The 15816-nt window shown below is 31.9% G+C and overlaps 3 protein-coding genes across 5 annotated transcripts; 1 reads left to right on the plus strand and 2 right to left on the minus strand.

Moving 5' to 3' along the window:
- Positions 1 to 1149: 1149 nt before the first annotated feature.
- On the minus strand, positions 1150 to 2765 carry LOC111298259 (pentatricopeptide repeat-containing protein At4g14820-like). Its single transcript, XM_089745714.1, has 3 exons — positions 2679 to 2765; positions 1811 to 2058; positions 1150 to 1753 (listed from the first exon to the last, which is right to left on the minus strand). Exons 1-3 carry the CDS (start codon positions 2763 to 2765, stop codon positions 1150 to 1152), a joined length of 939 nt encoding a protein of 312 aa, XP_089601840.1.
- A 1778-nt stretch (positions 2766 to 4543) lies between these two features.
- On the plus strand, positions 4544 to 5711 carry LOC111291444 (uncharacterized). The gene has a single exon (XM_022883209.2). It carries the CDS (start codon positions 5010 to 5012, stop codon positions 5562 to 5564), a length of 555 nt encoding a protein of 184 aa, XP_022738944.2. The 5' UTR covers positions 4544 to 5009; the 3' UTR covers positions 5565 to 5711.
- A 3737-nt stretch (positions 5712 to 9448) lies between these two features.
- LOC111291425 (uncharacterized) lies at positions 9449 to 14885 on the minus strand. Of its 3 annotated transcripts, none has more exons than XM_022883173.2 (6): positions 14814 to 14885; positions 14476 to 14523; positions 13248 to 13664; positions 11500 to 12056; positions 11311 to 11377; positions 9449 to 10578 (listed from the first exon to the last, which is right to left on the minus strand). In XM_022883173.2, the coding sequence occupies exons 3-6, from the start codon at positions 13621 to 13623 to the stop codon at positions 10136 to 10138; spliced, it is 1443 nt and encodes a 480-aa protein (XP_022738908.2). In that variant the 5' UTR covers positions 13624 to 13664; positions 14476 to 14523; positions 14814 to 14885; the 3' UTR covers positions 9449 to 10135. The 3 variants fall into 3 exon arrangements, with proteins under 3 accessions (XP_022738908.2, XP_022738899.2, XP_022738916.2); XM_022883164.2 differs by lacking the exon at positions 14814 to 14885 and adding an exon at positions 14632 to 14762; XM_022883181.2 differs by lacking the exon at positions 14814 to 14885 and adding an exon at positions 14632 to 14707 and having other exon boundaries at positions 14476 to 14526.
- Positions 14886 to 15816: the final 931 nt, after the last annotated feature.

Consider the following 15816-nt stretch of genomic DNA (forward strand, 5'->3'; position numbering starts at 1 on the left):
TTAAATCAGATAGTGTTGTGTACTGAAAGAAGATTGCACCCAAGATTATATCAATGAAGTCAAGGCCAAATTTGATGGAAAATGGCGATGTAGGTAATTCTCAGAAGCTGTTTGAGATGAAGTGAGTAGAAGCAAGAAGCAAGAAGCAATTTCGTGTTGAAGAAGCTGTTAGAGTTCACAAGTCATTTTGCGGCAAATTCAAATCCAATCCAGCCGTTCGAGTACACGTAATTCACCTTCTTATTCTAAGAAGCTCACAAGATCAGCTGGCACAAAACTGTACTAATTTTGGTCAAAACAGAGGATATATTATTTCAATGGAGGCTTCTTCCTGTTTTTGTTTTTGTGTTTTTTTTTTCTTTACCCCCACCTGATATAGTATGCATTTTTCCCATCTTTTTATTTTCCTATTTGAAGAGACAAAAATTTTTCAAAATTTCAATTTTAATTCAAACTTTTTTCTTATCTCCAAATACTAATGTTTCATAGCAAAACACAGTTTTAATATCTCTTTTCCCAATTTTCAAAACCCAAAGGCTATGAGGTATTCCATTTTCCTGTATTTTTTTACCCAACCATGGTCAGCATGAAATTATTCTAAACTTGCTACTGTTTTTCCCATGACAAGTCTGTTTTTGATGTTCTTCCAATGAGTTGAATATTGAAAGGTTGAATTAAAAAGGAGTGGAATGGAATGGTTTTTACCCTTTTAGGTTTGCAGTTTTCCTTAAAAGGTCAAATGACTCTGAACTGATGAGGGAAATGAGAGCAGAGATATTGGCTTTTCTTTCCTATGCTGATAAATTATTGGCTAAAGAACAAGGAGTTTGCAATGAAGAGTATAGTTACTAGTTCTTGATCTGGAAGAGATTTTCCCAAACTGGCTCGGTTGATTCTCAAAGAGAAAGAAAATCAGTGACAAATCTAAACATTTCCATATTATAATATAGCCATAAAGGTCAACTTTCCCCACATTAGTACGGATTAAACCAATATTAGTAATATAAAATATGAGACAATGATAAAATTATAAAAATAATTATAAAAATAATATGATTTATAATTTTAAAAAATTATATATAAATTTAATAAAATAAAAAATATATATTTTATGTTTATATGAGTACAAATATATGAATTATTAATATTTTATATGATATGAATATACGAATTATTATGTCTAATTATAACGTTTATATTTAGGAGTGATCTTGTGTGTTCATTAATCAAGGATGCGAAGAATTTTCGGCCCTCCTTGATCAACCCTGCATGGCTACAAGTATAAAGCACACCTACAAATGTAACTCCATTGGGCTCGATATAAGCCTCTTTCATTTTATGAAAGAAGCTTAGATTATTATTGGCATCCCCGTGTGTCGCAAATGAATTGATCATATTGGTCATTTTCTCAAAAATCCCTCCTGCTCTATCCAGACTCCCACATTTTGCAGACATATCAATGAGAGCATTCTTGATAGGCAAAGCTCTTCCAAAACCATTCTTCTCAGCATAAACATGTATCCATTTGGCTTTATCTCGTAAACCAAGATTCGCAAAAGCAGAAATAACACTCAGCATTGTCACCTGATCAGGTCTTATTCCTAGATCTTTCAGTTCATTAAACAATGTAAGAGCTTCTTGAGGTTGTTGGTCACTCTCAGCATAACCGGATATCATTGCTCTCCATGATTCCAAGTCCTTCCATACCATTTGGTCAAAAATCAATCTACCATCCTCAACTCGATCTCCGTGTCTTAAATATATACCCATAAATCATGGCTGTTGAAGCAACCAAGTTCTTTGGTGTCACCTGATCAAACAATTGCTGTGCAACATCCACGCGACCACAACTTGCATATATCCTAAAATGAGCATTGACCACAAGATCTTTTTGAATAATGTATTTGCTTTCCCATAATCCAGATTACCAGCACATTCACAAGCAAAAAGAATACTGGAAAGAATAAACTTATCCGCCTCAATGTTGTCCCTCTTCATCTCTTCAAAAAGCTCCACTGCATCATAAATAATATTCACTCTGACAGCAGCTGTTGGCAACTAAATTCATTAAACAAACCGACACTGGTTTCATCACAAAATATATATATCTATTGTTTTGCTATTACAATTTTTTTTTACTTTCTAATAAGTCGCAGAGCAGAACAAAAACAAATACTAATAGAAAATAAGATATCATGTTGTATTCAATTAAAATTAGATAAACAGAAAATTATATCATGTCGTATTTAAATCAAAGGGAACTTCAAAAATAGCCAAAAACAGAGATGAGTGAGAGGCATACATAGGGATGGCATCGGGTCGGGTTCGGGGTGGGTTTTGCTCGCCCCGAACCCGACCCGACATTATGTAAATCGTATCCGATCCGATTCGATCCGAAATTAATAAAATATTATTTTTTAAATATAAAATATTATTTTTTAAATATAAATATTTAAAAATATCATTATATAAATATATATATATAATTAATTAATTAATTAATTAAAAAATAATTTTTTAATAATGTCGGGTTATGTAGGGTCGGGTTTTAGGCATATCCGAACCTGATCCGACCTCGACCCGAAATTCGAAATTCAAAAAAAAAAAACCCGAACCTACAGGGTCGGGTCGGGTCGAAACCCGTCAGGGACGGGCTTGATTGCCGTCCCTAGGCATACATGGATTCTTAGACTGAACCCATCAACAACACTGGGCCATGGCCCAAGAACAGGCACGAGTTTCTCATCAGTGAACCATTGTCCCATGCATGAATTCACTCTAAATTCATATACTTGGATTATGGAGATTACATAGCTCTGTGGATTGACTGACAGATGACCATGTTCTTGAATTTAATTAGATGGAACTCATTTACAGGCCATTTTACTGCCTCAGAAAGGTAGGCATTCAACAAATTATGGCTTCACTTCAGATGAAAATCATGATTTGGGAATGTTAGGTGTAAATGTCAAATGATTTTGTCACTAGTTTAATGTATGTTCTTCCTTCTCAACTAAACTTTGGCTTGCTCTCTAAAGCCAGTTAAAGTTTTAAAAACAACTTGTAAAATCATTGATCAATCTCTTAATTACATCGTTAACTTGAGAACATGAAATCTTTGTTTATTGTTTTTACCATCTTAAGCAATGTTTGTTTTAGCTTTAGGAGGCGTAAAAGTGACACATCATGGAGGGGGAAAAGTATGCAGCATGTCACGTTTGGGCTTTGGGACCTTACTGTATACACTTGATAGGAATGTAGACGAATCGAAAATTAATTAATTTTATCATATTTATAATTTATTTATTTAATTAATAAATATTAATATGTTATTCATCGTTATTTGATAAATTTAATAAACGAATATAAATAAATAAATATTAAACTTATTTATGATTTGTTCATCCAATATTTTATTATTTTATATTTTTTGTTATGTTTATTAATATATAAACGAATCGGATATAAATAAATTTTATTTTATTTATAATTTTTTATTTAATTAACAAATATTCGTTTCGTTTACGGTATTTAACAAAAAATTGAAGAGAAAGATAAAGCTTACCAAACCAAAAATACGTAAAATAAAGGGTGAAAAAAAGTTTTCTGATTCACAATGGAACAACAGGTCATCCTTTCTAGGAAGGATCATGGCACCTTCATTCCTTGTTTTTACACGCAAAACTTTCTACAACATCTAAAAATTACATAATGTTCAATTCAATTTCCAATTCAAGAACATTATGTAACATTGAAAGATCTTGGTGAATGTTTATTCTTATTTTTAGTTGGATGCAATTTTTGTTAATTAAAAATTAGGAATAAATTATCAACAAAGTTGACTGAATAAATAATAAAAAAATATTTTTCTTATAAAATTTAAATTTAATTTTCTTATCATTAGTTTATTTTAAGAGATAATCTATAAATTTAAAATATATTTTTTACGAAATTTAGAACCTATTTTGACCTTAAAATGAAAAAAAATTATCTCATCCAAAAATATTTTTTTGCTAAAAAAATGGGAACAAATTTTATATTAGTTTATATTGGAAAAAAAAAAAAAAGAATGATTTTCAACTAGTGACTGATTAACTCAAATGGGAAAAATATGGATAATATCAAGGATATTGCATTTTTATTAATTACAAGTCAAAACCCATTTTCTATCCAAGAAAATATGAAATCAATATTAAAATGGGTTTAGGAAAATAAATTAAGAATAATTGGGTCCTACTTTGAGAATTGGGTGGGATTATGGGGGTAGTATCCTTGACTATTATTCAACAGTCTGTGGACATGGGCTTCAATTTTTTTTTAAGACCAATTTATTTTAAGACTGAGTTATATAGAATCAGTGATGGATGCAGAATTGATATATCTTTTTAAAATTTAATCATTATCTGTTTTCCATTCTCATATGCAAGAAATAGCTTTATTTTACTGCTTAATCATTAATTAATTAAATTAAAGTGAAATAATTTGTAAACAATAATCGATAATGGTAGTGGTTATATCTTTTGAAAAAGAAAAGAAAAAAAAAAAAGACTGGCAGCCTTATAAGCCTTTAGTTTTCTGCACGCCCATTAAAAAAAGGTGGAGTTTCAGACCCCTTCAAACAAAATTTCCCTAATCATCAAATCTAGTTGCCCTTTTCAACACTCAATCTCAAAGAACAAATTATTTTCATCATGCTTCCACCCATTCTAGTCTTTCCATAACCCTTTAGGGCTTCTTTATCAAATTCTTCCAAAAAACACAAAGCAACTAAAAGAATATTTGACACCTTTGCTTTCATGATTTCACCTTTCCACTCCACAACTTGATCAAGATGTTTTGATTCCTATCGAAATTTATTCACTTTTCTTCACCAAAGCATCTTTCTTGTTACTACTAATCTTGTTCCAAGCAGTCTCCTTTCCTTCCATTCTTTCACAATTCACCTCCAAAGCATTAAATCTTTGTAACTGAAACCGAAAACCCAAATCCCAAATAACCTCAACAACGTCATGAGAATCCACCCATTACCCGGGAAAAGAAACGTCACTATCCAATACGTGATGAACCCGAGAAGCGCAAGGTTCCAATCTCAGACCTTGTTAACTGGTGGGTCCCACAAGAAGCTCCGGAGGCTGCCTCACATCTTCAGCCGCGTCCTCGAACTGCCGTTCAGGTCGGATGCCGACGTGGCTGTGGAGGAGAGCCCCGACTGTTTCAAGTTCGTCGCCGAAACGGATGGGAGCATCGGCGACGTTGTAAGGGCTTATTCGGTGGAAATCCATCCTGGGGTTACTAAGATTGTGATAAGGTCGAACAGTTTGGTGGATTTTAGTTCGTTGGATGATTTGGAGCTTGACATGTGGCGGTTTAGGCTGCCAGAGACGACTCGGCCGGAGCTGGCGAGTGCGGTTTACGAGGACGGGGAGCTAATTGTGACGGTGCCGAAGGGAGGGGAATTGGAGAATTTGGAGGAAGAAGGTGGTGGTGGTGGTGAAGGGAATCGGGAGTTTAGAGGAGGAATGGAAAATGGTAATAATAATAACAGGCTTGTTCTTTTTCTGTAAAAAAGATAGAATCTTTTGCTTTGTTTTTAATTGCATGTTATTTTCATTTTAGCTTTTGAAGCTCGTTGGTGGAGCTTAGCCTTTTTTTTTTTTTCCTATGGTTACCTTTTGTTATTTCATCAAATCAAGTATTGTTCTTCTATTGCATGATGGGCATTATGATAGTTTTGGCTTGATATTGTTTTCTATGATTGATTTTGACGAGTTTTATTGTGGAATTTAGATGATTTCTTTGGCATGATCTTGATGAGTTTTATTGGAGGATTTAGATGGGCTTATAACTTCGAGTATAATAGTTGTTTTTATGTGCATGTTTATGTCTATGAAGGCCGCTAATGGTGCATTTTTTTTTTCTTGAGGCCTGAAAAGGTTTTGTATTTTTGTATGTTCATAGGAATTTACATGCCTGGCATAAGTTCTTGACTATGAGAAAAATGATCCTAAACATGGTTGTGGATTTTTTTTGTTCATATATTGTTTTCCATAGAAGTGAGAATCAATATAAAATGGTCTAAATATGTGCTTGAGTGAAGTTGGGTTCTTTTTATCGCTTATCCCATCATTAGGCAGATAGGAAGTGATGAAAAGGTCTTTCTTAGGTGCAGTAATAGAAATGGCATCCCCACTATCAGTGTTTTTATTCCGTTTCCTGTTTTCAGTGTATGCAATATATTGTCTTACTAAGAACTAATAATTTATTTTTAAAATAAAGATGAAAATTATTCACAAATTTACTGTCTTTTCATTTTCACATTTCTTGGTAACTAATCAAGAATCAAAATGTTACATGTTAGTTGACATTACAGGGTAGTGATCACCAAAATGATTACTTTCCAGTCTTGGTCCTAGAGATTCATGGTGCTTTATAAGTCTGCATTTTCTTGTGTGCATCCTTGGATGAAATTCAAACAGGAAATGGTAAAGCACAAGTATTTTTCTTGTGCTGATGTTAAGAATTGGTTCCCTTCTTACTTTGTGGTTAAGAATCTATGCTTTTTGGTTGACTTGGTCGGTTTAGGTAAGGCCACCAAATCTTGGACCTAAGGGTTTCATTTTTTGCCTTTTTATTTTAGTGACTTAATATGTCTTCTAGCATAACAAGCTCTTGCAAAGTAATGATAAACTACATTATCCACATTATCCTTTGAGGTCTTTAAGTAGTTTATTCTTATATTATTATGATGAATCTTTTTGTTTACATCTTTCTCTCTAAAAAAAAAAAAAAAGAAATTCCATCTCCTTTATTCCTGTTAGACCTGATGATTCATAATGTCAAATATCCTTCCTTGTTGCTTTTTGGTTATCAATACATTGGTCCAAAAAGCCAATTGGAAATCATTATCAACTTGTATGGAAGTTTTGTATGTCATACCTAGTTCATCTTGGTTCATACCAAAGATAGTGTTTAAGCTCAAATTTTCCTGCAGCGTTCCAAGTCTATGATTGTCACTGCTTGATGAGCCTGCATTCTCATCTTAATTTACTGAGATATATTCCATGAACTCTTCTTATTGTACATGCCATCATTCCCAAATTGACATAAACTTTGTATTCTTAGCCTCGCACGAAAGGTCGGTTTCCACCATTCAGACTATATTTTAGATGTGGCCATCCTAGCTCCAGGCAACCCCATCTTTTAGTGTTGGAAGCTGTAGGTACAAAGTTCAACTTCCACACCACAGGTCCCCAAGCCCTTGAGATGGGGTGGGGAGGGGCTGACAATGAAATTTGACCAGGGACCAGGTTGATCGTTTTGCTTACCTTTTAACTGCTTTTCCTAGAAATTGGACTTCCTTTTAGATGAAGTGGGGGGGATTTATTTGATATCATTTTTCTTGATAAGGATGCCTTTTGGGTTTCAATTGTGGTGTGACACGCTAAAGGTAGATTCCTTCACAAATATTTTGAGAATGTTGCGTCCCCTCACGATATACTTTAAGCATCATACTGGGCTCCCACCACTCTTTGCTGAATCGAGACATAAGAATGCCCCATGGCCGAGCCTCTGATGCTACCCCAAATTGCTGTAAATATTTTATATCAATAGGGTTAATGTCAAGAATGCATTTTAAATTATAATGAAATGTTTAATTTAACATTTAAATTTTAAAAATTTTTAACAAGGTACTATGTTATATATCTTTAATATGATTAGTTTTAAATAATGATACATGACGGATAAATAATTTTTAAAATTTCATATTAATTAACATATTTGTAATTTAATTATCATATTAAAAGTTTTTTAAATTTGGATATTAGACTGCACATTTTATTATAATTTAAGGTTATTTGTAATATTACCCATATCAAAATAATCTTGTCAAAGAAGTCATGGCTCCTATGTGAAAATTTTCAAGACAAGTTAACCTCTTAACTGGTTTGATCACACACTAGATGTAGCATTCTTTTACTTCTTTGACAATGATTAACAGCAGAAATTTTAAAAGATTTTTGGGTTTTGTTTAAACATGTTTATTTATGTAAAGTTTATCGAATCTTTAAGAAATTATCTTTTTATCTTTTTTTAATAAATTTAAATTCAAATAATAGAAAAAAGTTTTTTTCTTTTTTTTTTTTGTCATGTGCATCAATTATCCAAAATTTAGGAAAGTATCAAACGCAAGCATATGTTATAAAAGAAAAGAAAATAAAAAACATAATATAGAAAAAGGAAAACAATCAAATTCTCTATAAACGACAATGCTGTGAGTAGCAAGCAGTGGGGCAAGATGGTTTCATATGGGAAAAATAAAAAAAGGGTAAGATTACTGCGTAATTAACGCCAAATCATGAAGGTGACGGTGTAATTTACTCTTGTTATATATGTTAATTTTTCTAAGTTATGTAGTCCTCAAATTTTGGATCGATCAGTTCAGTCTCTTTAATTTTTTTTTTTTTGGCCAAGAGTCTTTGTAATTTAAAAAATAACTTGTTAATTTTTGTATTTTCAATGTTCCGTTATTATTTCCTTTAAAATCTCAGTTGAAAATACATGTGTGACACATGTTTTATCTCAATTGAAATTACGTATCTAACACATTAAAAAGAAAGAGTCATCTCACATGTACGAAACAAAATTTTTTTTTCTTTGTTATTTTTCTTCTACTTTCCCTTCATCTCCCTTCATTGGATCGGGACTTACTAGAATGATTGATTTAATTTTGATTAGAGTTGATAACGGATCAGATCGGATGAGTTTTTACTCACTCTGAATTCGATCCGATTTTCATAATAATAAAATTCGAATCCAATCCGACTCAAAATTAATAAAAATATTATTTTTTAAAATATAAAATATTATTTTTTAAATATAAATATATAATTATATATAAATAAAAAATTAAAAAAATAATTAAAAATAATTTTTAATATAATATCGAATTAGATAGAATTTACTTAAAATCCGAACATGACCCTAATTTTTTTTTAATAATACCCAATTTGAAACTTGATTTTCAAAAAAAAAAATTGACTTTATGATATCAGATTAAATCGAAACCCTTCGAATTCAACTTGAGCTGCCAACCCTAATTTTGATTCTTGATTAAAGGGAAAATATAAAAAGAAAAAAAAAGGTAGATACAAATTAAAAATTAAAAAAAAAATTTAGATTTTTTTTTAGAGATAAAATTTAGACATGTATTATTTTCAAAATATTATAACTTAAATTAAATAAAATTAAATTTATTATATTTTTAAATAATTCTTTTATTAGCTAAAAAAGAAATAATTTTTAAATTAAAAAATTTTCAGATAAATAAATAATGGTTCTTTTAGATTAAATAGAGAGGCATGGAGCGTAATTTACTCTTACAAACAGAATGCTGTGTTCATGTAACCATGCCCATAAGACTTGCCGGCTTATTCCAGGAAGGCAAATATTTAAACAAGCAACAAAGGAAATGTATACTTTTAATTTCTATTTCACATTAAACCTAGCCACGAGAAATAACAGAAAATCTCTGCACAAGACTGCCTTTTTCTTACTGAGAAAATTAAAATAATAAAAAAAAGAATTCCAGTGTCAAAAAACATTATATCCAATCACAAAGCCCTAATGGCACACAACATACTCCAACTCACATGATTTTTAGTAGTTTCTCTAACAGCAGTTCCACCAAATCTGGCTACGAATTCAAAACACAAAACCAGTGATTGGATAAACCAGAGTGGATGATCTAGAACCACAACTTCCTCTCTGCTAACAGTCGAGCTTCGTAACATATTTTCTCTATGCAATTTCATCAGTGATCAATGAAATATAGGACACTTGGGAAAAAACTGAGTAAACTGATAAAACCGACCACATAAGATCATAACTTGCCCTAGGGGCTGAGTTCAATTCCAATTTTTATAATGCACCATTCCTTCTTTAACAGCCTTCGCATGCCTTCTCTCAATCCCCTTGGAGAGAGGAACCGCAATTTTTGGGGTGCATGGTTTGACCTATTTTGCACTATGCAACTTCAGGGTCAAAGATGCAAGGTAATCCGTTCAAAGGACGATTTACAGTTCAAAGCAAAATTTGTTGTACAGTGGACAAATTAACCCATTGTTATGCAGAAACTTTAGTCCTCAATTTCCAAACCAAAGTGTTTCTTCAGTGTACCTTTAGGAGTCCTTCCAAATCCATTGGCCACTTCTTCCATTTCTTTGAGTTTCATGACTTCTTGTTTTATCTGATCCACTCTGTTCAAGATAGCATTCAGCAATGCATCTGCTTCAGTTCCCGATGCCCGACTTGACAGTTCAGATCTCTCCTTGTCCAGTTGCTCATAAAGATTGCGAAGATAATTCTTCTGAGCATCAAGCCTTTCTTCTGCAATTTTATATTCAGACTCCTGAGCCTTTCTCAGAGCCTGAAGAACCTGATCAATCTCATATTCAAGTTTTTGGTATTCACTCTGATAATCAGAAGATATTGATAGAACTGACACCAAACATGGTCCACTATCTAGAGAGTCCTGATGGTTTGATGGTTCGAGCTCTTCTATTCCATTATGGAGGACACCTGAGCATAAACCAAAATGGTGATTTTTTATCCAAGTTTTATGTAGATGCATGAACCAGCCATACCACAGAGAGAGAGAGAGAGAGAGGAAGTACGAAAAGGTAACAAGGAAATAATAAACACAGTGAAATGCATCACATGCAACATACAGCTCAGCATTCTTTCTAGACCCAGGGAAAAACTAAGAAATTTATTTCAAATTTTCGAGCTTAGATATTTTAAATTCTCAAACTTCAATAAATCTATCCATGCTTGAATTCTGGAATTCTCTCACCTGCCCAATATTACATTGTGTGTGCTTTGGCCACCCTCAAAAGACCAGTCACATGTCATTATATGTCCATACCATCTCAGGAAAGACTCACGGTGGTGATGAATATTATCAATAACCCAAAATGATGTGACTGAAGGCAATAAGTGGGGAAAATTTACCTACTGAAAGTTGAGTAAAAAGGGTTTAACAACAGAATTCATAGGTGTATTCCAGAAAACCCACTGTGTAAGTGATATGCATTAACACCTACTAGATTGAAAAGAAGATGAAATAACAAAACAAACTGCCCCATCTTAGAGAGAAAAATGAAGGAGGTTATTTCTTAAGCTCCTCAATTTCCAAATGTGCAGCAAATATTTTGATGCAAATTAATGCAATCAAATGTTTCATGTATTACTACCTAATGCAAAGTTGTGACTTTATTAATTTTCACATGCATGAGATTACAGTTAAATTACCTGCTGAAATAGCGGAATCAATTTCTTTCACTTTCCAGATATCTCCAAGAGAAGTCCCACATTTAAGCTGATGTAAATACCAAAAGCTCTTACTAGCGTTTTTATGAAAACCCCAAAAGTGCACAAAGAAAAATTTTTGCAAAAGCAAGAAATCTGTTAAGTCTTGTAGCTAGATTGCATTGGCTTTACCTTTGTGATAGCTGACTCAATATGGTTCAGTAAGACCCTTGCATTGGTCTTCTGTGAACCACGTAAAATACAGACACCAATGTTCAAAATCTTCTCAATGTCATCAGGAGAATCTATGGATTCACAGGTTTTTAAAAGCCTTGTCACATGTGGAACCAGACATGTCTTTGCATCACAACGTCGGCAATAATACTCAGCATCCAGCCCAATGCTACCTCCAACTGTCCCAGCCATGTAACAGCGAAGAGCACAGTTCAGATGAGCAACATGCCCACATACACAACCATCCACCATTGCTTCACATTTGATATAACTATAACCTCCATAATTCAAGTCAATAGTCTTGCTACATAGAATACAGCAGCAGTCATGGCAGAAGTGAGGTTCATCGCAGCAAAGATCACAAGGCAAGGGAACCAAAGAAGAGCTTTCTGATTCAGCAAATAAACTGTTGCACTTCTTATTTCCAGCCTTACAAGTCAAACCATCATACTGGGGTTCTGTAACTGAAAGGTCAGCTAACTCTTCAGAAGGGGCAACAAAGATCGCCCGTGCCACTGCATTACTCATTAACAACCAAAAGTTTGTTGGACAAGGAAAAGTAGTTCATGGTTAAACCTAGACATCTTGAATAAACTACCTTAAAACATTTAAGGACATTCTATATATGCTGTCTCAGAAAGGGGACATCACAGTAAGGATTCAGTCTTCAATAATACAAAGGGACAAAACACTAAGAACATAAAAAAAGAATAAGACCATTACCTATGAGATGCCGTGATAGACATTTATAAGAATCCACTTCCAAGTTCATGGAATAAAAAATAAGTCATGTACAAAAGAATATCATTATTAACTCAATGATTGCACTGAAAAATATGATTTGTCAAAAAAGCAGTTTGAGTCAGATATTAAGTGGTAAAGATGATCATGGCTGCACGAGTTATTTTATTATCTATGGCTATACTCTAAGATAAATATGACGCATCTAGAATGCAGGCAAGAAACTAACAGGTTTCTCAGTTTAAATATAACTTTCAAGAGCACATCAATTCTTTTGTTGGTCACATAGGATATTTTCTTCATTAATTAAAATTAAATTAAACTATACAAGCTGCATCCATACAATCAAACATTATTTCAAGAATGGCTTTTAATTCCAAAAAACAGTAGAACTAGAAGTCAATAGCTTTCTATTCATTTTTCTCATCTGCAAAAATTTTAACATATTAAACAATTAGAACGATGTTAAGTGTCTGAAAACCACAGCCTGCTCAAAGATTTAGAAGATTTCATGATTAAGAATCTAAGAAAACCAAAAGGAAAGAAAATGAACAGAAAAAGCCTTTAATTGAAACCAGAAGGAAAACATTCCTAACAAAAGCCAGTGATCAGTTCTTCAATACTGCCAGTGCAAGCAATTGTTAATCTTGGCAACAAGTCAAACATATACTTCAACCAAAAGGATCAGCAAATCATCCATGTGGCCAAAAGATATTGGTCAATAGCATCTTGACACTCCAGTCTAATTTGATTTTAGAGAATCATATTATTGGGTGTAATTTATGTCAAACAGATAGAAACAGGATTCAATGAATATAGCACAGGACCATTTGTCAATGACTATGACTATGCCATTAAATAATGCAGAAGTTAATGCAGCTAACCATAGAATCAAAAGAACTCAAATGAGCACATGAAGACTGTAAAATTGAAGGAACAGAAAAACAAAGTTATTTGGAGCTGACCATTTGTCAACGAATGCTTTTTCGCAGGGATCTTCCAGATGAAGGAAGCAAAAAAGGCATTAATGTCTGCATCAGGGAATGCCATTTGGACATACCGCTCAACTGAAAGCTTGCTAGCAAGACCACGTTTCCTGCCTGAGTTCAGAAGATTGTGGAGGCGCTTTGGAGGATACAAGTACCTATCCAAGAAATGACCAGTGATGGCAACTCTTCTCCCCACCTTCCAAGTCCATACATCACCCTTCTTAGGCCAATCAACAGGAGCATATGGCAAGCCTACACCAGATGCGTCTGGCAAGACAGGCCTAAGACGAAGACCATTTTCTCTTTTCCTAGGCGTGGTTCCATTAGTCTCCTTAGTATTATCAAGCTCCATAAGATTCTAGTTTAGCTGACAAGTAGCCAATGGCCAGCACACTGCACTCAATGCAATTCAAAATTTCGTACATGTTTAGCAATTAACAGACTATAAAGCAATTTGGTCATGTTTGGTACACAAAATTATGATAAGATAGGATAAAATGATATTATAAATAGGATTAGATTAAATAATGTCATCCTATCTTATGTTTGATGTGTGTAAGGATTAAGATAAGATAATTTATTTATTGGTCAAAATTATCCTTCCTTAAAGTTTATACAATTTAAATTATTGATGTAATTTTTAAGAGTATAATAAGACATGTAAGTTTAATCCCATGGATTAAAAATAATCCTTTCCACTTTGTAAGGATTAGATCATCCTATACCCCCTTCAATTCGATACAAACCAAACATAATATAGAATGATTATCATATTATCCAATCTATCATCCTATGCACCAAATATGACCTTTAGTTATCACAATGCCAATTCCATCATTCATGATCCTACTCCTATGGCCTTAAATACAAGCAAAGATTTGCTTAGCTAAATTTACAGTATCCCGTTAGGACTCAAAGCTACAGCTTAATTTCATATTGACCAATTCATCGTTTCCAAATTCAGATCAATCACTCAAATCAATATATTAAAGATTCAAATTTCAGTACATTATAAAAAAAAAAGATAAATAAATAAATGCAGGTTCTTTTAGCATAGAATAAAGAATTAAAGAATCTCTTCAAACAATCGAAATTACGCGAACGTTGTTCGGTGATTCAACATACGAATACTAAGTTAATTAATATTAATCTCAATCTTTCATCTTTTAACTAATTGATTCAAGCGAAAAAGCGAAAGAATCACCTCAGATTGTATTTTAAAATTTACACGAGAGCGACACGATCTCTGCACCTGCTAAAACAGTTTTTTTTTTTTTAAGAAATAAAATAATTTCAAGGATAAATATAACAAAATTTAAACAAAGAAAAAAAGAAATCAGCGGAGAGAGAGAAGACGAACTTTGGAGTTTGGATTAAACGGAAGGAAAAAATAAAAGAGAAGAAACGATTTTTTCGTTTTTACAGGTTGAAAAAGAAAATGAAACCCTAATAAAACCCAAAAAAGGACTAATTAAGGAATCAAGGAGGGCGACCATGGAATCAACGGCGAATTAGTTTGCCGTAATAGGAAAATTCTTATACCTGAAGGTCGATTTTACCCTTATTGGAAAGAGTTTCTTACTAAAAATGCCATCTATGCGAGACAGGAATGTAAATGGACAGGAGTTGGAACGGGTAATTTTCCATTTTTATTTTGGGTTTTTATATTATATATCTATATTTATACGAAGATATTTTAAATTCATTCTGTGGGATAATTTAATTGATATGGATAATATTTATATTCGTAATTTTTTTTTTTTATTTTGCACATTCAAATAACTTTTTATAAATATATATTTTTATATATAAATATATTAATTTTAATAAATCTAAAATAAAATTTATATTATCAAATAAAAAGTTAATTTATTAAATATATATAATGTATGAATACGAGATAAATATTATATTATTTATTTATATATTTATATTCAATAAAAAATTTAAAATTATACTTATTTTTGTCACTATCTCTAAAATTTAATACCTATTATTATTTTTATTTGAATAAAAAGTTAATTTTTTTGTCGGATTTGGATAAAACTAACATTTCTACCGTAAGTACTTAGAATGCAAACAAAAGTTAAAGATGTTATTTACTGTCATTGAACCACAATAATGCATCATAAAAAATTAATTTTTAAATATATATTTTAAAATTAAGTGCAATTATTTTTAAAAAATTTAAAATTAACTTTTGATTATATATTTATGTAATTTATTGATAATATATAATATTTAAATACTTACAATACATCATACATAAATTCATAAAATTTTATCATTTTGTAAGATTATTAAGATGCATTTCGATAATAAATAATTTTACTTTTGAATTTAACAACCTAATTTTTGTGTTTGATTTATCAGTGAAATTTTTAATCACGTCTTTTATTAAATTAACTTTTTAAACAAAAAGTTAAATCTCCATTTAAGAATGATTTCATAATTTAATTAGATCACTTGTAACATATATAAAAATATTATATTTTTATTGGAAAATATTTATTTTTTTCACAAGTCGTTTGATTGAATAAAAAAT

This window comes from Durio zibethinus, chromosome 16, assembly GCF_047325235.1.
Source record: "Durio zibethinus cultivar Kanyao isolate XHJ-2024 chromosome 16, ASM4732523v1, whole genome shotgun sequence".
Classification (NCBI taxonomy): Eukaryota; Viridiplantae; Streptophyta; class Magnoliopsida; order Malvales; family Malvaceae; genus Durio; species Durio zibethinus.